The 24,453-nt window shown below is 43.1% G+C and overlaps 1 protein-coding gene across 2 annotated transcripts in view; it reads right to left on the bottom strand.

Annotated features, from left to right (window-relative positions):
• Window positions 1-20,340, bottom strand: part of per2 (period circadian clock 2) — a 32,606-nt gene extending 12,266 nt beyond the window's left edge. For both annotated transcript variants that reach the window (XM_030773124.1, XM_030773123.1), the window contains exons 1-9: window positions 20,201-20,340; window positions 10,380-10,861; window positions 5,634-5,732; window positions 5,079-5,236; window positions 4,649-4,770; window positions 3,945-4,146; window positions 2,028-2,079; window positions 721-863; window positions 139-217 (exon numbers count right to left, since the gene is read on the bottom strand). In XM_030773124.1, coding sequence (XP_030628984.1) covers window positions 139-217; window positions 721-863; window positions 2,028-2,079; window positions 3,945-4,146; window positions 4,649-4,770; window positions 5,079-5,236; window positions 5,634-5,732; window positions 10,380-10,756 — 1,232 coding nt within the window. In that variant the 5' untranslated portion in view covers window positions 10,757-10,861; window positions 20,201-20,340. The remainder of the gene's footprint in view (window positions 1-138; window positions 218-720; window positions 864-2,027; window positions 2,080-3,944; window positions 4,147-4,648; window positions 4,771-5,078; window positions 5,237-5,633; window positions 5,733-10,379; window positions 10,862-20,200) is intronic.
• Between the last annotated feature and the right edge of the window lie 4,113 nt (window positions 20,341-24,453).

Consider the following 24,453-nt stretch of genomic DNA (forward strand, 5'->3'; position numbering starts at 1 on the left):
TAGACAGAAAGCCAGACAAACTGATTGATAGATAGATAGATAGATAGATAGATAGATAGATAGATAGATAGATAGATAGATAGATAGATAGATGGACAGATAGACAGACATATACAGTTCAGACAGCATAAATCGTACCTCTCGTCCACATCTTGGAACACACAGCTGGGAGTGTGGGTGGTGGTGAAGATGCGTTTGTCTGTGGGAATTCTGGGAGCTGGAGGTGGAAACAGAAATAAAATCGAGACAAATGAGCTTCCAGGCCGTCATGCAAATGATCGCTAATGCTGTGCATCACAGTGACAGCTTCACTCCAGCGTTTTTGTTTCAGTTAGAAAACAATGCCTGGTCTTTTCACATTCAAAAGAGTATCAATGACTCATTCATTTTCTTTTTTCTCCATTCAACAAAATCTTATTCTCTGTGCGATTCGAGACGTTCTCAATATTCATAACTCTTTTGATGAAAATTTAACATTTAACTGAAGAAAGCGTTATTCTATTCTATTCTATTCTATTCTATTCTATTCTATTCTATTCTACACTATTCTATTCTAGTCTAATCCAGTCTACTCTAGTCTACGCTAGTCTGATCTAGTTCATTCAATTCCATTCACTGGAGTTCATTCAGTTCAATGCAGTGTGGCGCAATGTGATTTGATTTGATTCAGAGGTTGACATGAGAGCAGAATGGCAGGCTGAGAGTGTGTCTGTGTCTGACCTTCGTAGCCGGAGTGCACCCTCTCTGCCAGCAGGAGGCAGCAGAACTGATCCTCATTATGCTCTATATCCTGGACCTTCATCAGGTATGGAGTCATACGGAACGGGTAGTACTGTAGGTCCCCTTCACACTCCTTACCCCCGCTAAAAACACACACACACAGACACACATGTTACAAGAAAGATCAGAGTCACACACACACACACACACACACACACACACACACACACACACACACAGGGGAGATCAGTCTTTCTCTCAAATACACAGACATATTACAAGAGAGAGCAGAATCTCACACACACACACACACACACACACACACACACACACACACATTATAAGGGAGACCAGAGTCTCTCTCTCAAACACACACAAACATTAAAAGGGAGACCAGAGACCAGAGTCTCTCTCTCAAACACACACAAACATTAAAAGGGAGACCAGAGACCAGAGTCTCCCTCTAAACACTACGCACACACACGCGCCCTCCTTACTCCAGCTGACCACACACTCACACACACATATTACAGTTGACATCAGAGTCTCTCTCTCACAAACAGACAGGCATACACAACCTTCCTTACCGCAGCAAACCAAACACCCACGTGCACACACACACGCACACGCACACGCACACGCACACGCACACGCACACACACACCTTAACCCAACTAATAACAGACAGACACACACACAGACAAAATTAAAGCGATGCGCTGGATAGACCTAAAGAATGCTGGAGTGTACCAGAGAGGTGAAACTTCCATTAGAAGCATCAATGTTATTAGGCATGAAATTCATGCAGCAAATATATTTAAGTTTCCTCGGTAATTCCGTCTTAGCTGACTTAAAGAGAGTAGTAAATTCTACTACCAATCCACAGAGCTGTTTAAAAAACCCCACTAGGCATGTTTCATTCCAACACTGTATAAATGTCTATTTGTTAACTGCAAAAATGATATCTGATGATCTTTTAATTAGTAACTGAACGATTGGCATTAATTTGCATAATGCTTTAAATGACAAGTATGGTTTGAACACCTCTAGAGGGCAGTGGTAATCTGACTATGTGGTCTCCAAGGCGATCACAGGTGTATTAGTAGAGATGAGGAGCTTCCTGTTTACGAAAACGTACAAGCTCTAAAAGTAATTTCCCAGAATAAATTGGAAAAAGGAAAGAGCAAATGAATAAAATCACGTTAGGCAGATGGGACAAGGCCACAAAACTGCATATTACAACAAGCACGCACAAGCACACACACACACACACACACGCACACACATTCACTCACCCTCTCACTAACCTAATACGGCAGAAGAATGACTTCTCCTGCATGCAGTCAGACGGCGATGACTCTACAAGAGAAAACAAGAGAAAAGAGATAGAGAGATAGAGAGATAGAGAGGGAGAGAGAGAGGGAGAGAGAGAGAGAGATGTTTAATTTAACAGGAGAACTACGGTGGTTCACTGCTTTGCACAGGCTGAAAGGTCACATACGGTGGGAGACCCTAACAATAGAGTGGCAGCTGCTCTGCTTCATGCGTTTCAATCAGTGCTCCATTCACAAAGAGCCCACAGCCCAGTGAACAGACAGGACCTTATTATAAATCAATGAATAAATACAAAATCTTTCCACATGCTTTGCCACAGCACAGTCTATGCTGATGTGTGTGCGTGTGTGTGTGTGTGTGTGGACCACACTTTTTTTTTAAATTTTAAAATGTTGTGTAGACTTATGACCATATAAACATCTGACAAGTGGTGATATTATAGGGATGTTTGCTGATTCCCATGACATTAAATGTTTTTTTGTTTTTTTTCCCCTAAAAGATATTGTTGTTATCAGTACAATGTGTTAAATACGTATTTGGTCAGGGTTAAGGTTAGTATTAGTTTTAGTCATAGTAAAATGGAAGTCAGTGGGAATAAGATAAGAACACAATGTGCATGAGTCCATGTATGTGTGTGTGTGTGTGTGTGTGTGTGTGTATATATGCGAGCCGGTGTGTGACGTGTGTGTGTGTGTGTGTGTGTGTGTGTGTGTGTGTGTGTTTGCGTGTGTTAAGCCCGTCTCTTGATTTTATTAATTTCTTCAGTCACTCTAATTAATGCGAGTCCCTTTTATTTTGACGGTCCGGTCATTGACGTGGAGCATCTGAGACGCTCATTAGCATTACACACAGGCTGGGAGACAGTGAGGTAATGGGGAGTGAGTTTTCCCCTCCTCTTGTCTGACATCTGTGTTCCTTTAATTCATACTCTCCTTTGTCTAACCCAGTACAGCACTGCTAGGGTGTAGTTTTAAGTGACCGACATATTCTGGAACACCATGAATAACACATTTAATTACACTTCTGTAGGGGTGTGAATGAGTGTGCGTGTGTGTGCGCCTGTGTGGCAATGACCAGTAAGTGACTACTCCTTGATTGCTGAGGGGCTGTAAGAAAGTACTATTAAACTTGACACAAACTGCAAATTTAACAAAATCATTGATTTGATAAAACTTTTTAAGTCTAACCAAAAGTAAATCAGACTTTAACACCCTCTAAAAACTAAACCCCCATCAAGAGACTTGAGGAAATTTGCTTATTTCATAATTCACTGATTAAAATATTTTAGATTTTAAATACAGAGTTTGAAAGAGCGCCTGTTTTTCCTCTGTGGTCCAACACCCTTCAGAATCGCACTTCCAAAACGCTCTTTTAGCCCATGTGTGGGGAGAGGGAGCGAGAGAGAGAGAGCGAGAGAGAGAGAGAGCGAGAGAGAGAGAGGGAGACAGACAGAAAAGTGAGTCCATGCTGCTATGAGAGTATGGGGGAAAGTGCATTCCTAAGAGGATAGATATTGCCAGGTGATGGAAGTCTTAAAGCATAGAACGGAATCTGAATGTATCCAGTTCACAGCAGAGGATCGCCGAGCGACGTCCGCCGTGAATGAAACGATGAGACGGTGTATCAGGTCCTGCCGTGTTCCGTTAATTTTTTCCCTTCTTACGCACGATCTGAATCCGTCGTACGTCAGTGTCACTGTATTCTAATGGCCTGCCTCATTACACGCAGTCATACCACGTGATGTGTGTGTGTGTGTGTGTGTGTGCGTGTTTTTTTGGGGGGGGGGGGTATTTGGGCTGTGTGAACATATGTGTAAACATATGTGTGACATTGTGAGTGTGTGTGTGTGTGTGTGTGTGATTCTGTGGGTGTGTGTATGTTTGTCGTACCGGCCCCTGTGCACATGCTCCACGATGGCAGCCTATACGGCGTGGTGAAGCTGTAGAACACGCTGACGTCTTGCGGCGTCAGAAACTCCACAAACTTGGCATTTTTAAACACCTCCCGTTTGCAGTTCAGAATGTATGCAGCCTGGTCGGATATGTAGATAATCTTCCCCGTGATCAAAGACACTGCGACTGCGAAGATGTCCTGTACAGAATGAGAGAATCATCATCAGGTGTTTAATTATTTACATAGGTTTTCTAAATGGAACAATAACCAAAATGGCTCAGACAGATCTATACTTCTTGCATAATTTACTCATAATTTTCATAATCTTCACACTTCTTGCGGTGTAGCGGGAAAACAAACAAAAAGTGAAAGCAAAAAGTGTGTTCAGGAACTGTGTAGTTCCTGTCATGGGAACTTTGTGGTTCCTGTAAAAGTTCCTGGTACTTGATGAAATAGCTCCTCATGTATGGATTTGAAATGAATGTCAAAAGTATTGCTTAAAGCAAGTAGATCTACAAACATCATCTTTAGAAATGAACTCACACGGGTAGACAGCGATATATACAATCATCCCAGACTTTCTACCAATACAGAGGTTTTTTTTTTTCTTTTAAAAGTGTAACTACTTATCTATAACACATTGGTAACATATCTGCAATTAAATTAAAAACAAACAAAAAACATTTTCATCATGGCTCACAGTGTTTTTGAGTGTGTACTCTGAGGTGATGCTGTCAATCTCCTCTATTGTGTAGGAGGATACGTCGAGTCCTGAAAGTTGGCTGTCATTGATCATCAACAGCTGGTAGTACTCCTCGTTAGCTACAAACATAACGAAAAAATCATGTCCTAAAATGTATATAATCGGCAGGTATAAAACAACCAGCGATAAAACAAAGAACATCATAAGAATAATTAAATGAAAAAAAAAAAAAAATCAGCAAAACTCTACACCAAACACTTTAAAAGAATTATACACGAACATCTACGAACATTACAACCGCGTAGCCGCTAAAAACGGCATAAGCATTCCGCGGCGATGCTAAGTGAGGCTACTTAGTTTGTGATTCCACAGAACTCTTCACAGAACGACACTTTGTTAAGTCTTCAACTTTCTGGAGCGTACTCACCTTCTACCTCCTTGACGCAGCGCAGTGCGTACTTGAGCGTGTTCAGCGTCGTGGATTTGTTCCCTTTGCTGCGTTTCTCCGGCGGTAAGTGTAGCTTCAGCTCTTTCAATGTCTTGATGAGCTCTTTCTGCGTCTTGGCTTTCGCCGATTCCTCGCTGCTGCAGGTGCCCAGAGGACAGATGCACATGAGCGTTAGCAGCAGATTCTTGCCTCAAACAGCGCTAATCTCAAACAGCGCGACTTTCGGTAGTGCACGTACACGCACACGTGCGCGGTACAGCGGCGCTGGCCAAATGGGTCTATGCCCATTCATAAAGAAACAAGCTTTATTCAAGCAGTACACAATACAACCCACCAAGCTAACAAACTATGAAAATGCCATGTTTTTTTAACGCAAGAACGTGTTTTTTTTTTTCTTTATAAGATCTTGCTGAGAGCTAAAACTAAGTAGGATTCTCACTTTCTCGGCGGGTAGTTTGTTCTGTTCAGGGCTGAGAGTCTCGCTCTCTCCCTCTCTCTCTCTCTCTGTGTGTGTGTGTGTGTGTGTATTCTAACCTGCAGCCACTGGTAGAGGGGTTATCCTGTTCAGAGCTTGCACTGAGAAGACTGAAGGCATTGGAACTGCTGGGTGGAGATGGACTGTGGGAGTTGGAGCTGTGGACACAAAAACACACACACACACACACACACACACACACAAACAAAAAGGCCATAAAGATTACAAATATGCAAACGTATGCCAACATCATCTTTTAAGAGACAAAAAAATAACAAGGGGTAATATGTTTACTGTGCAATCCATACACAGACACAACAAAAGAGCTAGTGTAAGGCATTAGAAGCCTCATCATCACAATCCACAGAGCCCTCATAATCACGACCCATAATGTTTAACAGCCTTTTATACAGCCCCCCTCGAACAGTATTTAAGTGAAGAAAACCAGATGTGTCTCACTGAGAGGTTGAAACCCAGCTGTGTGTCTTCCAATATGAAAATGAAAAAAAAACTTGTGTTTATTTAGAGGGAGAGCGCTTATTTGCTCCAATTTCTTGTACTCAATATCTTGGGAGACAGAAGAACAAACAGCGAAGAACAGCTGGTGCTGGTGCTGCTCTGTGCAAAACACCCTATACATTATCCCAATGTTTACTCTTCATCTAAAATTTAACTCCCCTTGATACAACCCACATATTCATGCATATAACACAGATGTAGCCGGTACAAGACGCCTATTCTTTCTGTCTTTGTCTGTCCTGAAAAAAAAAAAAAAAAACCTGTTTAATCTGTTTGCTAAGCACATTAAATTTTTGTAAATTATGACCTTTCCTCAACAAAATGTTCTCTGTGCCCTTTGAGGGTAATCAAAAACACATCCTCACAAAGCGCTCTAACTCAGCAGTGCTTTTAAAACCTTGTTTCCGAGGCATAAAATTGCAGCCTTCATTAATGGGGTTTTAAGTGCCAATTGAACTTCCTTTCTGGCGAACAACATTGCAGTTTCTTTGTTCCTGAGTTAGTCCTCCTAGCAAACTAATTTTTGCAAGCATTCATTATTTTAATGCTTTTTTTCTCACTTTTTTTTTCTTTTTTTATTCCACTGCAGCGGGTTCTGAAAAGTACCGTCTGGCGATGGTTCAACAACAATTATAAACAACAAGGTTCCCCCAGTGGTCCAAACACCATCGCTCTCCTCAGCGAAACTCTATTATCGACTTCCACACGGGAGGTCAGAGCGACTCTCCCCTGTAGCTTAAGCACCCAATTACCTAACGGTAATCCAGTTCGGTCCAATCTCTCACTCTCTTTCGCTTCAAAAGTCTGTTCCCTTCAAAACAGAAGGCCATGTGTCTTCCCTTTCCAAGCCCTGGCTTCATCAGCAGGTCCAGAACAGGTGAGCGACGGGGGATTTCTGTGTCGTTTAACCGCAGTCTGTCTGAGACGCTGACATGCAGCCTACGGCCTTCGGGGCTTACACCTGTAAATATTACCGAGCGGCTATTAGCAGCTGCCGAAGACACGATAGGCTCCTTATGCACAGGAGGAGAGGGTAAAAATAGCCCAGAAAGGAGCTTAGAATAGAAAGCGTCGTCGCAAATAGCACTCCGACAAGCAGAAATAGCGTGCTAATTATATGAGCGTACCTGTGTTTAGCAACCAGGGAATTAGATTGTATGCTATTGTTACAGTAGGTTAATGTTGCAGACTAATGAAGTCTAAGGCTTACAGCCATGTCCTTTACTACTGCTGCTACTATAACTACTACTGCGAATTCATCACTTCATCAGTCCAGAACCAAAGCCCCAGACGAGGAGTAGTCTAGGACAGGAAGTGACATCATTACAGACAAGGGCTCTCATCTGACATCATTAACTTTTAACAATTCTAAACACTGTAGAGTTTTCCTTTTCTTTTTTTTTTCTTTCTTCACACCATCTGGATGTGCTCTGGCCCTGGATTTGCTTTTTTGCTTTTGTTGGGCGCTCTTAAAGCAAGGCAAAGTGGCAAGGCCACTCGAGAATTTGGGTGAAAGCTTTTTTTTTTGTCTGTCTCAGGTTAAGTTGATAATTGGGGGGCTGACATGTACTGAGTGTGACAAGAGTGAGAAATCTTCAAGCTCTCCAGGGACATCATTAGCACCCACCGCAGTGGCAGGTTCTTAAGAGTCATGTCTCTCTGCTGGAACTCACTGCTTTTTGACAGTCAGAATGATGGTGTCTGGGCTGTAGAACATGTTTGGTGAATGTAGGAAGGAAACAAGGGTGTAGAATGTCAGCAGGGGGTCAGACAGAGTGAGAGAGAGAGAGAGAGAGAGAGAGAGAGAAAGAGGGGTGGGGGGTTGGACAGAGAAAAAGAGCATTCACAAGATAGTCAGAGAGACAAGGACAGAGAGAAAAGCGACCAAATACAGGACACAGGATGAGAGAGAGAGGTGGGGGGAATCTGGGTGGATGACATGAGAGAGAGAGAGAGAGAGAGAGAGAGAGAAAGAGAGGGAACGAGACAAAGAGAGAGAGAGAGAGAGAGAGAAGGAGAAAGGAGTTAATCATAGAGTTCACCGCACCCAGTGTTCTGAGTTTTGTGTTTATACACAAACTGAGTGTTGTCATGGTTCCGTACGTCATCACAGTTTTCCATTTGGCTCTGCTGGTCTGGAGCCGCCCCAGTCTTTACGAAAAAGCATAGATAGCCCCTTTTTTTTTTACAGATCAAACCAGGCCTTCAACTTTCATCATATCTTCAGCCAGGTCCTAAACACTTTAACATTTCAGAAACGCACTGAAACGAACTACAGTCATTTATTCATTCATTGATTCTGGTTAAATCCCCTTTCTCAACAATCAAACACAAGTTGAGTCACGTCTGTTAAAAGCTCCCAACCGGAATTTTCCATGCCGTCAACCCCTCTCTGTCCTTTCCTTAACGGGTGAAAACAGATGTGGTCGTACAGTGCGTAGACCTCTGGCTGGACACAATCATAATTACATCTTAGATATGGATGAATGCAAAAAATGTATCTGACAGCATCTTGTTCATTATTACCAGCTACCACACATACAAACACAATTATCCATGCGCGTTCAGCTTCAGAAACTGTACTTCTGTTTGAAAAAAGACCTCTTTCACACACGGCTCTCCTTGTTCAGAGTCTCCGATTCACAGTCAGAAAGTTCCTAAAATCCCTGCACACGAACGCGAATGGTCTCTGAGCACGTTACAGAGGGAGGAACTGCCAAGAGATCTGAAGTGTGGAACAAATAGCAACTGTTGCTAACTGATTTTTTTTTTTTTTTTTTAATGTGCTGTTTTAGTGTGAGTCAGCTCAGCTCGGCTCGGCTCAACCTACGTCAGGCGTCGGAACAGGTGACAGAGACAACTCTGTGTGAGAAAAGAGGGAGAGACTGAAAGCCATTTGTGCTAACTCTGCTTTTCCCCCTTCACTCTATGGTAAGAGTCACAACATGCAACCACAGCGTTCGATCCAAACGCCGCCCGGTTTATCTGATGGTTTTTATGATCCTTTGTGCATATGCCAAAGGTGCTATCTTGTTAAACGTATAGATGTATGAGGCTTTCTTTTTTTTTTTTGTATGAGATGTGTAAATCATAAATGTCTGATCCTTTTATATGACCCATCCCCATACACACACTCTACCTCGGACTCTAAATGTCTGTTCCTGTGCCATCCGTGGGCACAGGAACAGGCAAGCGTTGAAATACGCGCCAGCTGACATTTTACTCACATTTTACAGTTTGCGTAATTTCTGTAGGCGTGGTAATGTCAGGAATTACTGCCACCTCACTGTGTCCAAGTTCAGCAGGAATCAATTTTTTTTTTTTTTTTTTTTGAAGAACATCGGACCCAATTCCACTGTCTACAGTTCAGGCTGATTGAATTATAAACCTCTTTTGGCTTGGAGGCCTGCTGACGCACTGGCTCGCTACTGGGGCCTCATCTCCTGCGTTAAGAGGCCATCAAAGAGAAGAAATAAATAACCTGGCCACCCGTAACTGGTTTGGCTTCAAAAGGTTTGATAGAGTTTGCTGTTCTCTCTGATGCCCTTAACATTAAAAGACAAGGACATTCATTTCCATTTCCTGTTCACTCTGATCTCATCTTCCTTTCCCCCATCTTTATTTATTTATTTATTTTTTTAATGATCCGTTTAGCTTTTGATTGGCTGTGTGCAGGCAGACAATGCAATTGATGTCTTGTTAGACCACAGTTAAATTTTGGAGAGATTTCTTGCATAAGCTCATCTATACAACGAAACACACTTTCTCTAATATCTTGACCAAGTTAATCCCAGTTCATTGTGTGCTAAGCATGTTTACAAAATACAGTAACACCCATCCAATAGTGCCAACACTTCTTGGACACCCCTTTTATCCTGGGGGGAAAAAAAGGCCAAATCTCGTGGCAAGACCTCGTGGTGGCGACAGTAGCGCGTCTGACTCCAGAGCAGAAGGCTGTGTGCTCAAATCACACTGGGGGCCCAAAATTTTGGGCAGCCCATGGCCTCATGGTTAGAGGAAGCGGTTTTGTGCTCGACCGGTTGCCGGTTTGATTCCCAGAACTGGCAGGAGAAAGATCCACGGCTGAAGCGCCCTTGAGCAAGGCACTTAACTCCCAACTACCCCCCCCAGACACAGGTGTGCTGCCCACTGCTCCTGCCCCTAGTGGTTGTGTGTGCTCACTACAGGTGTGCACGGATGGGCTTAATGCAGAGGTTAAACTGACTGCGCACAGTGTGTGCGATCACAGAGATTTAATCTTCAATTAAAAAAAAAAAAAAAATCACCTTTTGTTACTTCCGGACAGTTCCAGAAGCGCTGAGTCTTTGCTGCGGCTGTTGGAGCTGCCGCTTGACACGTTGCCGTGGGACTCGTTGCCACGCGACTCGTTGCCGTGGGACTCCGTCCCGCTGCCGCTGGAGCCGCTGCTCTTCATCTCGACGTCTTCCTCGTGCAGGGAGCGCGCCATTTTGCGGTCGCTGCGTGGCGACGTCGGGTGATCCTGGCTGCTGCTGTCGCTGCCCTCCGACGCCACGCCCAGTTCGTTGTTCTCCGTGAAGCCGCCCATGTGGTGGAGCTGGGCCATGGTGCTGGGGCCCGCGGCCTCATCCTGACCCTCCAAAGAGGCGAACAAGTAGGCTTTGGAGTTTGAGTCTTCAGACATGAGGACAGGTTTTTGTTTTCTTGCTTTTGGACCCTTAAAAGGCAATCACCCCATTTTCACAATGGGGTACGCTGATGGAACGGGATGAGGCTCAGCAGGATTTTCCTGTGAGGAGAAGAAAATAAAAAAAAAAGAGAAAAAAGAAAGATACAACAGAATGAAGTGAGTAATGACAAATCAGAATTTAACTGAAAAGACAGGTTTCATTGTCTTATAAAAGCATGCGCACTCCCCTTTACGTGGGTTCTGTGACGATGATATAACAATGTTGTAGCAGGGTTTACTTAAATCATTCTATCACCAGTCATGTAATTCCACTGGACCATCAAACCCATCCTAAAAGTTTCACACCTGCACACACACACACACACACACACACCAGAACCTGAGGGTGGAGCAAATTTCGGCTCCCTTCCTTTTCAGACCAAAGCTTGCAGACTACACTATCACATCAAAGCTGGTGGGAAACTGGCCTAACCTTGCTGTGCTCAGTAGTGCAACAGACCTCCAGACACCTGGCTGAAGGGACCACTGACCGGGCCTTCAAAGGGGGCCAACCCCAAACAGCTCCCCGGTCTGGAACCACCCCCTGACCTTTCGTTTTCGTTAGACTCCTCGGCTAAGGTTCAGGTCATCCACTGAACTAGACAAGAGTGGCCTTTCGACTCACATAGGCTTTTCCCAATCCTTTCAAAGGTTTTATCCTTAAGAGAGACATGAAAGATGGCACTCGCATCTGTCTGGATAAACAGCAGCTCCAGACAGCCTTTGGTCTTCAGTAGCTTATGGCATATTAAAAAAAAAAAAAAAGAAGAAAAAAATAAACAAACACCCCCCCCCCCCCCCCCCCCCCCAAAAAAAAAAGACAAGCAAAAAAAAAAAAAGGATTTGTAAGCGAAGGCTTGGCACGGAGATTCCACCATTATGCTTTTAGATGGACTGAGAAGGTAATTTGGAGCAGTTTCCCCTTCACTCACATTACATTACATTAAATGTGTTCATTAAACTCACTCTCCTACGGGGAGTGACAGAGGTCAGACACACCTCTGATGGAGCAGGGTTGATACTGAGAACTTGCTCAGTGGTACATGCTGGGAATTTAGAACCACAGTCCCAGTTTACGAGGCCGCTTTCTGTACCGCTACATCATTTTTAGGTCAATACTAGTCTTAAAAACTGTGTCAAACACACGCGCGTGAGGACTGGTTCTCTTCACGCTGTGTGTTTCAAGCTGCAACGCTTTTGTCTATTTGACATGCTGATATCACTCATCTGTCTTGTTACAGCTTGTCAGGTGAGTCTCTCTGGAGATCAGCCAAAAGTAAAATAAAAAAAAAGAAAAGAAAAGAAAAGAAAAGAGAGAAAGCCCACGGGGCAAACAAAGGAATAGTTTTGCTTCTCGTGCTTACGTCATTGGCAAGGGCTTAGCCTGGAACCTGCTTTCACAGAACTGTCCGTGGAGGAGGACCTGTCATCGCGTGGATTTCTGAAAGTCTCCAGTACAGTTGCTGGCCAGCGAGGACGATAAGCTAATACTGAAATAGACCAAATGACCAACCCTCAAACAAGCTTATCCGGTTTCCTGGACAAGGTCAGAACCCTTCATCCGCCATTTAAACTGGAGTTTGGCCCTGGTTCGATGTCCAGAGCAGAAGGCAGGGTCTTGGGTTGGCTGAGATTAACACAGACCCTCTCTCTCTCGATCTACAGCTTGACTCATATTATCACTTCGTGGCTGAAAATACCCGTGAAAATTCCACATCTGGGGACACTGTAAAGTTAAACAACTTGCACAACTAGAAGCGCCGGAGGAAAAGAGATACACGCTAAATTATAATAAACACAAATTTTAAGTCGCAAAAATCTTGTTTGTGGTTCTTTAAAGATTCTGTCTTTAAAAGGCGTCTGCGGCTCTGCCCAGGCCACCTGCTCCATCGCGTGCGAAAACCATAACGGGCAGAGTGCCAAGGAACTATGGGTGAACTTTGAAATTTGCTTTGCCGTTCTCATTCTCTACTCACATGTCCAGGTAAATGCGATAAGAGTCGGTGAGAGTGCTGGCAGGAGCCCAGACTAACCCAGTTACCCATCGCCATGGTAACCTCTGCGCCTGCATGCAAACGTACGGGCGAAAGTTTAACTCACCGATTCACCTCTGGCACTCTTACATAAAATGGCAAGTTGAAGAAAAAAAAAAAGAAAAAGCGTCATAAAGACACTATGGTCAAATTGTATTTCACGTTTAATATGAGAATATACACTTATTATACTGCTGAAGTTTGGGGGCTTGACTGCCTGACAGACAGGTCTGTGTCCTCTACTGCTGACCTGCTGCTGTATTGTTACCATTAGTTTGCGTAGGCAAAACATTCTAGTGATAAAATAAAATATATCAGTTGAACTGATGGGGGAAGGTGGGGGTGTGGGGCAGTTGTCTCCTGCTCTAAGTAAACACCCCCCCCCCCCCCACAAAAAAAACTGTCCAGCACTATACACTGTTCCAGTCTCCACTTTCCACTTTTTTTTTTTTGATAAACCGAAGCTGTTAAGGGCCCACTGGTAGGAACACTGTCCTTTAATGTGATTATAGTCAATGGATAGTATTGAACACCTCAGTTAACACAATCACCGGAGCTATTCTCTGATCAAATGTAATGACAAATCATCACATTGCCTCTGGCGGAAATTCACAGAGGTAACGAAGCTCTTCTCTTCCCCACATTACCAATTTATACTGGTTTACCTTTCGGGAAACCTTTTCTTATTATAATCCGATCGGTGACGTTATTCTGCGCACCAATGGTTCCTCAATACCTGGCACGGTCTCGTCGAGTTCTCTTGTTCTGCACAATCAACTAATCAGTGGTTATACAACGTCAATACTCAACTGCAACACAGCAGTCGGTTCTAACACACCACCTTATAAGGTTCTGTGAGATTTATCGCGAAAGCTCCAAACTTGTGCAAGACCAGGAAACAAAAATATCTAGCTTTTAATAATCGGCATGCAGATTCCTCGACGAACAAAGATGATGATCTTCTGATCTTCTGCCCCCCCCCCCCCCCCCCCCGGCCCCCGCCCCCCGCCCCCCAAACGAATCTGAGCTAGCTGACTGTGCGCTGCTTAACCTCTGTCCAGCAAAGGTCATGAGGACGCCCAGCACTTCACAGCGTCCGATGACATTCTGCACAACATCTGACCGAAGTGTTCAGGCTTTGCCAACACAACATGAGCAGGTGGATCAACTTGTGACACGACGACAGCTCATCACGCGGTCTCCGTCTGCTTATCTTTTCGTTCATCCGCGCCGCTACATTCCGAAATCATGTGAAAATGCGAACTACACAGAGGGAGACGCATTTCTAGACACAGCACCTGCCTTCCTTTTCAGAACGCAGGTACCTCGGTTCGGCCGTCCCTATTACACGTGAAGTTCTGCATCTGAACACTGCTCCATTGACTTAAGCTCTGTTTGGCAGGACTGTTTCACAGTGCAACACGTTACAATCAAAATCAAACTTATTAAGCCACTGTGCAAACAATGCTGAGAGACACAAATTAACTAATGCCATTTAAAAAGGGGGGGGGGGGGGGGGGAAACCCAGCAACCTTGTGGATGGTTTTATAACACAGATTCGAGTTAGAGAGGCATTTATGTAAGTGAGTGTGCAGCTATACGAAAGGCCACTAGTTGCTTTTATATAAGGACTTATATAATTTGAGACCAGGTTCACGCTGCTCACTGCTACAGACATTCCAAGAAGAGGGTGTGAGGGGGAGAGAGGAAACGAAAGGACCGCAACTGATCCGAACACATCTGTGTCAGCAGACAGCCACTACTATCTGTCCACTCTCACTGTTACTGAGCTCTCTCGTTCACAGACAGACAGACAGACAGACAGACAGAGTTTAAGGCAGCTTTTTGGATCCTTGCATACTAGTCTTTTCATATGCATCACACATTTACCCCCTCAGGACTGCTCCGTGAAACCACTGTAAAGTCTGTCATCAAGTTCTTAAGAATCTTGATTTCAACTCCACTGCGGATGCTGGATGCATTTGAGCAAAACGACTCAAGACGGGCCAATCTTAACATGAATATTTCCAATCTTATTTTAAGCACATCTGCAATGACAACCTAATCTCTCAGCTTCAAACGATCTCACAATGCAGATTTGTTTTTTTACACAGTTGTTATAGAAATTTTGTTTAGGATTGTGACCTCAGATGAGGCCCGTTGACAGATCCACCACTCCAGGCCAAAAAAAAAAACTGACCTGGAGTGAAATCGTTTTTAGTCTAGTACTTTGCATGTTTGGGCGTTAAGTAAAAAGAAAGAAAAAAACAAAAAAATCCCAAAAACTGTAAAGAAATGCAGCATTCAGAACAAAAGCTTTCGTGTGTGTGTGTGTGTGTGTGTGTGTGTTTGTTTGTGAGCTGCTGATCAAAACACTGTGAGGGTGTTATGTTTATCAGGTTATGCAGTAGGCTTAACTAGTTGGGGACAGGAGTGTTGTCCAGACCAGTTTAATCTACCTCTGGTCTTATGGAAGGTTGCCCAATCAAAGCATCAGATAAGTATTGTGACGATCAATTTCAATACCAACATCTGTTCAGCCAGAGCCTGCTACTGAAACTGAGAGGGGACCTTACCAAACGGTTTGTGGCGCCTCATCTGTGTTAGATAAGTGCAACTGTATACTTCAAATCAGACAATAACAAGATGACTGGGACCTTGTGTGGAAGAGACGGAGCTTATCCTATGGTCACAATACTCAGCCATCAATGCTTGTTCCATGCAAGCAGATAACCTTTTTTTCATAATTACATAATAAGCACAGAGGTAATTACGACGCATCTTCTCAGCATGGACGTGGTCTCACAGCGGTATCCTCTCATGGCATGGCACCAGCAGGATTTCATAAGACCACATGTTGCACATTTGAAAACACAAATCTATCTGTTTGCTGTCGGTGCACCAAGACTGATTACGAAGTGCATGGCGCTTTCTCTATGCAAATGTGTCTGGCTTGGCCACCTGAACAAAACAGAGGATCAAGTCCACGAGGGCTAATCCACAAGAGTGTTAGCGTTTGTCAGTTTGTAATATTATTTTCATTAAATCTGGTGTCTAAGTCGTTTCGTTTTGCTGACTCAACTGATCAGTTAAGAGAGAGAGAGAGAGAGAGAGAGAGAGAGAGAAAAAAAAAAATTCAAGATCTGTCTCTCAGAGCCTCTAATCACCTAACCTGAGTATGACCTCACAAATAAAACTGCAGTTCCTGCTGAGTCAACAAAAGGCTACTGTATCACACAAGTCTTGCCAAAGGCACCGAGTCGTTATCAGCTTCATCTTTTTTTTTTCCTGGCCCCGTGTGTGAAAAGTCAGGTCAAGAGTGCAGCAGTGGGAGGGGCATACATTATGCAGAGACAGATAACATAAATTATCTCTCGCTGTGGCCTAGTCACGATCTCCCCAGGAGTTCCACGACCAGAAGAATCTCCATCTGGACCAGAGAAGATTGTCATACGGTGACACACATCAAAGCAAGGCCTATCAGAGACATTGCGATGGAAATCTAGGCAGACTTCGCAGTTAGCCTGTAAAGTACTAAAGTGCATCATTTGGGGATGGGCGCGGGGGTGTGTGCCTGTGGGGGGGGGGGGGGGGCTCTGGCATGAGATGAAAAGAGTTGACAAACTTTGTCAGTGGAGATAAATGACTAGCACTGAGAAAGACAGCTGATAGGCTAAAGTCTATTTTTTTTTTTTTTTTGGACTTCATCTATATATCTTTGATTTAAATCTTATCTTCTGCCACTATAAAGTCCACCGTGATAAGTGGCGACAGGCACCTTCTGAAGGCGAAGATGAGATCTACCGCTCTGGGATTAAAACCGTGACTTGTGACAGAGAATAGAATATCATGTGCAGGGCTGATCCAGGCCTGTCTTTGGGTCTTATCAGACTGAGAGCAGAAGCCGTCATTGACACATGCATTGACACACATATGTGACGATGTTAAAACATTTGTTGAGTGTTCTTCCATTCACATAAGATAATTCTTTATTGGACTGCAGCCATCCTAATCTCACTCTAGAAACATGCCCCTCAAAAAACTGCCCTGTGATGTATCACTGGGAAAAAAAAACCCAAACCCCCCCTCCCCCCAAAACCCTGAATAAAAGAGTGACATCAAGTTAACATGTCTCTGTTTTTTCTCTGAGGAAATGAGAATACACGCACAATCTACGGCCAGATTCTGTCTCTCTCCCCCTCCCTCTCTCTCTCTCTCTCTCTGTGCATGTCTGTGTGTGTTTAAAAAAAGAGTTTAAAGAACAAATGCATGCCCTCAGATGACTCTGACTATGTGCGTCACATTTCCTCCCTTGACTGGGAGTATGGAATGTTCTTGGAACACCCTTTTAAACACATCAGCCAATGAGAGAGCACTTTGAGCCACTTCTGTCCAGTTTGGCGAACCCTCGAGAGCCATAGCCCATACACCCACAGCTAGCTACAAAAGTAATTCAATCTCCCAGGTCACACACCTACTGCCAGATGTCAGAAACAGGTTTTCAACAGAAAATTAAAGGGGCAACTCAGCTTACATAAAACATAATTGCTTCACACACTGGAAACATCATTGATGATGCAGTCAAAGATCGACAGATATTCTTTCATAGGCTGAAATGTCGATTAGTTTCCCTGAACTGTGGCTTTTATAACAGTGGAGATCAGTTTCTCAACAGACTTACTGATATTGATAGGAGTGATGTCATTTTGACAACAGGAATAGTACAGTTCACAGTACACAGACTTAGTAAGGAAACCATAAAAAACATGAAAATGCTCAATTGGGATTCTCATAAGCTTTACTTTGAGACCATACACTATGTGGTTCATGTCTGCCAAATGCCTACTAGTTTTCCATTTGCGTCAAGGCTATGTCATGGCTTAAAAAGAAGAAAGAAAAAAAAAAAAGAAAAGCTTATTCATTGTTTTAAAAATAGTTCCACATGTGTCCCATTGACTACTGTTTTTCATTTGGTGGAAACCCTGTAATTTCCTGTTTTCTACCAAGATACAATTAGCTAGTGAAACAGACTCCTGTTAAAGACATTTGGCATTTAGTCTCAGTTAAACTCTCTATGATGGCAACTGCACAAAACTCTTCAGGAACTGCTATAACGAGAGGGCTGGCAATCTAAAAACAGCACTTCATCGAACATATCTTAAAATAACCTTGTAACTAGGCCTCAAACCAACAACCCAGTGGTCACTGGCCTTTCAACCCCTTAGCAGGAGGTCTTTGAGGGCCGATCAGGACAAATTTACACTCCACAAAAATCAATAACTAGTGCATACAAGTATTCATATTCAACCTTCCTAGCAAGAGGAAGCAGACATATTCACTGCTACTGTTTGAGAGAACTGTAATTTACGTCGCCAATTGCTGCTTGGTTGAAAAATTATCCCCAGTGACGCAAAAGCTCCTCTGAAAAATATTTTGGAGAGCTAAAAAAACAAAGAAACAAAAAAAACGCCTATTGTGTTTCACTGTGGCATTGAGTGTGACATTTGTAACTGAAACTGAATGTGTTTGTCAGAAACTAAACGAATCAAAGCTAAACAAAACGGAGAACAAATGCCCACTTAATCTCTCAGTGCTTCAAAGGCCTTATGTGCACATCTCTGGGAAAATTAGGAAACTGTTCAAGTCGTCCAAATCTGACACATTAAGCAATGAGAACCGACATGTTATTGACCTATAAGGAATATGCATGCAAACCCAGAGTTGCTGCAATAGTGTAAGACTCAGATGCCCAGGCAGAGTTGTGTTCTCAATGCATTAAAACGAGATTAAGGTATTTGGAGCACTTCATCTGGGTCTAGGTCAGTTATAATAACTTGCTGGCAAACACTGATTGCACTGATTATAACAGACTAGAAACCAGCGCCTCCTTGAGAGAGCTTAAGTCCCTCGAATATTTATTTATTTTTTTATTTATTTATGTTTGGGGGGGGGGGGGGGGGGTGTCGTGACAGTCTGTATCATCACTATATATCGCTGCTAAACGACGCTTCTGTTTCCATCGTTGCAACGGTGCGTGAATAGTTGGATGTACCGATTCTCTGAAGAACAGCCTTGGACATGTCAATGGGACAGGTGTTTTCCTTTATACGCTGTTTTCAGTTCATTTTAATCTGTGCAGCGCTTTTTATTTCGAGACAGCCACAAAGCAGCGTCAGAGAATCCGTTGCACTTAGCGTGCGTGATAGTCATCCGATGAGTATCACTCTCATACTAGAGTATCACTTTTTTTTTTATAGGGTTAAAGGTTTGCTCTTGGCATGAGGTTATGCCTCCACCAATTCTGCAGTAGCATCGGAACAACAACAGGGGGTGGACAAAATCTTGTTTTCAGTTATAATGTGAAAAAATTTCTCAAAAATGATCTCGATGCAGTTGACAGTGTTGCTCTATCAAAAAAAAAAAAAATACATAGCGTAATCTCTGCAGTGCAAGAACATGCAACATACGACCCAAACGTCACACAACTCCCTATATTAAAGTTCTGAAAAACAGGTTAAAGGCATAACGACCAGCTCCGACCTAAATTCAGCAGAGCGAAAAGTCAGACGCATCTCCAGAAGATAAGAACGGGAAGGAGCATACTGGTCAGCTGGAGCTACCCACACGTACAAGGACCACGTATACTGACTCTGTACATCCGAATTCCTAAGTCACGTTTGTCAACCGGAGAGAGCAAATGTTTAAGCATTCTATTATCTAATGTTCATGTCTGACCTCGTGACAAAGATATGACAGAGTCTATTTGTTGCAACAGTTGCTTCAACAATGTTGAAATTATTTAATGAGCTAACTTTGAACCAAGTGTCAAAGACAGTCCTGCCATATCCGATGAAGTATGTGAAACAGCCAAGAGCCATGGGTCAGTTATCTGACTACGAAACGTCACATGAAAACCCCTTTAAACGTTGATTGTTGCTAAGTGTCATTAAGGCTTTTGAGACAATTCCCATCCCAGTTTAAAAACTCTTGTCATGAGAATCGACAAATAAGGAATGGAAAATTGTAAGAATACAGTGGTCTTTATTGGGCAGGGCTTGCGATACAGTGGCTACTCCAGTAACCGGCTTTGACCCACTCAAACACTGGCACAGTTATGCAACCTCCGTGTCTGCGCAGACTAGAAAAATATATAGACAAATCTCGTTTTGAAAAGAAAATCTTTTTATTTATACTTTTATCAGACACCGTTTTACTCTTTTTAGTAAGGAATGCGCCTGTCTCTTGTTTTAAGCAGTACATCCCAGGTTCGCATGAGTCACATTGCAGCCAATGGAACACTAGAGCGTTATACAACGTGTTTTTTCTGGCTGCGTAAATATCCAGTCAAACTTCAATGAAAACCTACCTCTCAGAGTAACAAACGGCTCCTTCGTCCGAATAGCGAGGTCGACAGGTGATCTTTATCCTTTTCGTTCTTTTGTTGCAGAAGTTTCAGGAGAGTATATTCCTAAATGCTTTTTGCGTCCGATTCGTTACTGTGGTTGACACACTGCACTTTCCTATAGCCGCTGAATGATTCCTCATTCTGTTGCCCTGAATCTCAAGCTCTCAGCATGACCTCAATTAGAGCTCCGCCTCCGACTCCTCCTAAAGCGCATTCTCACTGGCCATGAGATTCGTGTTACCATGGGAAACATACGGAATTCACAAAGCCCAATGATCATTGGCTAAAAGGTCCGCCAGTCTTTTTATATAAGGATGTCATCCGCCTCACGTGGAAATCCATGGCCACTTACAGCATGCGCGACGTGTGGGCAAATCAGTAGTACGGAGCAAGGCGGGTGAATGGAACCGTGGAAAGGAGGAGAAGTGGTTGGTTCGTTGAGACTTTGTGTTATCTAAACAGTTATACAAGTGTGTGTAGAGTCAATGTGGGGTGCTTTACACGTCAAATGCCCGGCGAGTAGTCATATGATTGTTATGGCTGACTTTCAGCGAGGAACAGGGGGCAGCCTATAACAATGTTGTTCTATAATGTTGTAACAATGCTGTGAATATGTATGTATGTATGTATGTATGTATGTATGTGTGTGTGTGTGTATATGTATATATATATATATATATATATATATATATATACTCACACACACACACACACACATATACACACACACACACACACATATATATATATATATATGTGTGTGTGTGTGTGTGTATATATATACACACACATACATATTAACAACATATACATACATACATACACACACACACACACACACACACACATCTATCTATCTATCTATCTATCTATCTATCTATCTATCTATCTATCTATCTATCTATCTATCTATATATATATGTATCCTGGTTTAGCTAGAGTATTTCAACAGTCATAAAATTCTCTTGCATTCATTATTTCCCCTCTCCTCTTTCTTTTCACGTTGTTCAGACAGATGCGTCATTACAGCTATGCACATATCAAAACAAGTTGAACACATACGCCCAAGCAAAATTCACTCACGTTACAGTTTTTTCCAAAAGAGTGAAATTAATTATTTTCTTTTCTCCACATGAGAAAGATTAGAATTTGGACTGAGTGACTTGTCTCTATAGCTTAAAATCTGAAGGATGCTTAAAAGGGAAGATGAAGCAGATTTTGTAGAACACGAGCGAGACTTTTGCCCACTTAGTCACAGATGAAACGATTTTAATGATATTTTTACTCTCTCAGTTCAAGCTCTGCAGCCTCATCTGTGGCGTCGTGCTGACAGGCACACAGCAGGGTGTTGTTCAGTTCAGTTCAATTCAATTCAATGCTTTTGTATTTGTATAGCATTTTTTTTTTTTAATAACAGACAGCGTCATAAAGCAGCATTACAGGATGCTGGACTTGATACCCCGAGAAAGGAAAAACTCCCCAAGACTGAGAGCGGAAGAAACCTTGGGAGGAACCAAGACTCAGACGGAGGTGGGGGGGGGGGGGTGGGGTGCGGCAGCCCATTTTGCTTTTTGGCTGGAAGGGGAAAGTTCGATTAGTTGATAGAGTGTTACATAGAAAGCAGCTGAAAACAATATTTATTGGGCGGGGGGGGGGGGTGGAGGACAGGAGTGAAATACATTTGGTGACATTACAATGATAGTGTGGGATAGTGGCTTTGTAAGTGATAATGAATAAAAAGTGAGAGAGGAGAGGTCCAAGAGGAATGGCGGTGGGAAGGGCCAGCGTTGAACAGCAGTTTGTCTGTGGTTGTTTGACAGGGGAAGGGTCGCGCTGGCAAGCGGACTCATACGGGGGTGGGGGGGGGGGGGGGGGGTGGCTGGCATGCTGATCCGTAAAATCAGTCCGGGACTGTGGTCTGCCACCGTCCTTGGGAAGCATGAGGTGGAGTGCTCATCCCTGTATACATGGGAACCACAGCTGTTACACGGTCACATCTGACAGACAGGCATAATGGGAGGTGTGCAGAACAGGTTTTAAGGCTGGAAGAAGATATCTGGTACCCCTTTTCCACTGAACTGGCTCTGCGTCGGCACCGGCACCGGCACCGGCCTAGTGGAAAAGAGCTATGGTTGTGGCTTGGTCTCAGGGAAGATCCACCCTATGGGAGTGGAAGAAGAAGAAGAAGGAAGAAGAAGGGAGAGCATTAGTGATTGTGAGGACGAGGGTGGGATGGGGTGGAGGGAGTAACTTGTAATCAATATGATATTTAACAGGGAACTTGGTGTTCAAACGACAATACAGGGATAATGTGCTCAGGTTTTCTAGTTCTAGTGAGCTGCTAGTTCTAGTAGCTGCATTTTAAACCACCTGCAGCCTGTTCAACGCTGTTGTCTTGGGTATATTCTCCACTATTGATGCGAGCCAAATAGGTGTGGGTTGAAAGCTTACCCATCAATTGAAAATAGACCTCAGATTATGTTTTACAAGCATCCGTTTGTGAAGTTTGAAGTTTTTGATTGATTTGTCCTTTTGAATGCCTTCTTTAATGTTAAAAATGTTAAATAAACTAAAACAGAACATAGTATTGGACTTGTTGGGTTCCCATTTTGAAACCTCAAAGAAATCCCTCTCTTCTCCCTCACAAATTCCTTAAATATAAAACTTCCAGCAGCTCTGCTGGCCAGAGGCCCTGTTGTCAGAAGTGCTTTTTTTTTTTTTTTTCCCAGCGATACAAATTTGTGCTGATTTATTGTCTGTATCTCTTCCAAGGGTAGCATTGTTTTAATGAACTCTATTTCAAATCTCTCTACGCACTCTTCGCCTACTCTCTCCCTCTCTCTCTCTCTCTCTCTCTCTCTCTCTCTCTCTCTCTCTTTCTCTCTGGCTGAATTGAGTTACTGTCAGTGTAATCATACAACAATAAGTATTTTTGCTGTTTGAAAGGTACCAATAGGAGTACTTGATGACTTGATTAAAAATAGTAATGTGACAACTACTGGGTTGGGAACTATAGATATGGAGCCTTTAAAAATGATAATTTCTCATGGATTTTTTTCCCTAGACCCATAAAGGTGTGTGAACTGGATCATCTCTATCGTGTAACAGTTTTTACTTGTGGACTAAAAGGTACACGGGCTGTGTCAAGTCTGCTGACTTTGTCAGTTTAACATGTTTGCAGTTACTGTGGTTCTTGGGCCCTTCCACATCATTTAATCCCTTTCCAGTTAGTACTGTGTTTTTATATAACCTGTTTAATAGAGCACAACCACTATATCCAAAAGAAAAAAAACCTTTTAAATGTGGAGGTTTAAAAAAAAAAAGAAGCAAAAAGCAAAGCACTTCATCTTGAAATGTATTTGACCCGTTTGAAAATAAAGAGTAATATGGTTCCTTGTAATTGCTATCTGAGTCAGAGGTCTCTCTCTCTCCCCCCCCCCTCTCATTCTCTCTTTCTCTCACACACACATACAAAAAAAAAACTGTTGTGAAAAACAACTTCACAACACCAGATGGTACCAAATGCTTCCATCTTCGCCAATATGGCTCCTCAAGACTGGGCATCAATTTCATGCCAAATCATTTCTGACACTGGCATCAAATACACACACAGACACACGCACTCAAGCACACACATACACAATAACACATTTTCTCAGAAAAAATGAGGCAACTCACACACACACACACACACACACACAAACTAACACACTCCCACGCATGAACTCTCTCTATCTCATTTTATGGTGCTGTAGGTGACTCTTTTGTTGGTGATTCTAAGACTTGGATGTTGTCTTGGATTATTACAACAGTCAGTGCTTAGAAAAACTGAATGTGAGGTCCAGACTGACAAACTCCACGATGACAACGTTCAGATGGTGCAAAAACAATTTTGTGAAGTTCAAGGCCATTTACTTTCACGTCCCCTTTCCCTCATCATCCATTTTTGTGACTGGCTTAACGAGTACGAGAAAGAGATCGTTTTCGCTTGTGATCCAGAGAAAGTCGGCGTGGGCGGTACGTTCCAGGGATGGATGGATAGATAGATAGAGAGGCAGACAGATAAAGAGATAGAGAGATGGCTTGGGCCGTAGAGGGGCGGGTGTTGTGTGTTTTCGCCCGGCGGAAGCACTTCAGCACGTCCGCCGTTGCAGAAATCCTTGTGACTCACTGTTGTGAGTGGGACTGCCCACAGCACTTTCATCCACCGCATG

Source organism: Chanos chanos, chromosome 5, assembly GCF_902362185.1.
Source record: "Chanos chanos chromosome 5, fChaCha1.1, whole genome shotgun sequence".
NCBI classification, from domain to species: domain Eukaryota; kingdom Metazoa; phylum Chordata; class Actinopteri; order Gonorynchiformes; family Chanidae; genus Chanos; species Chanos chanos.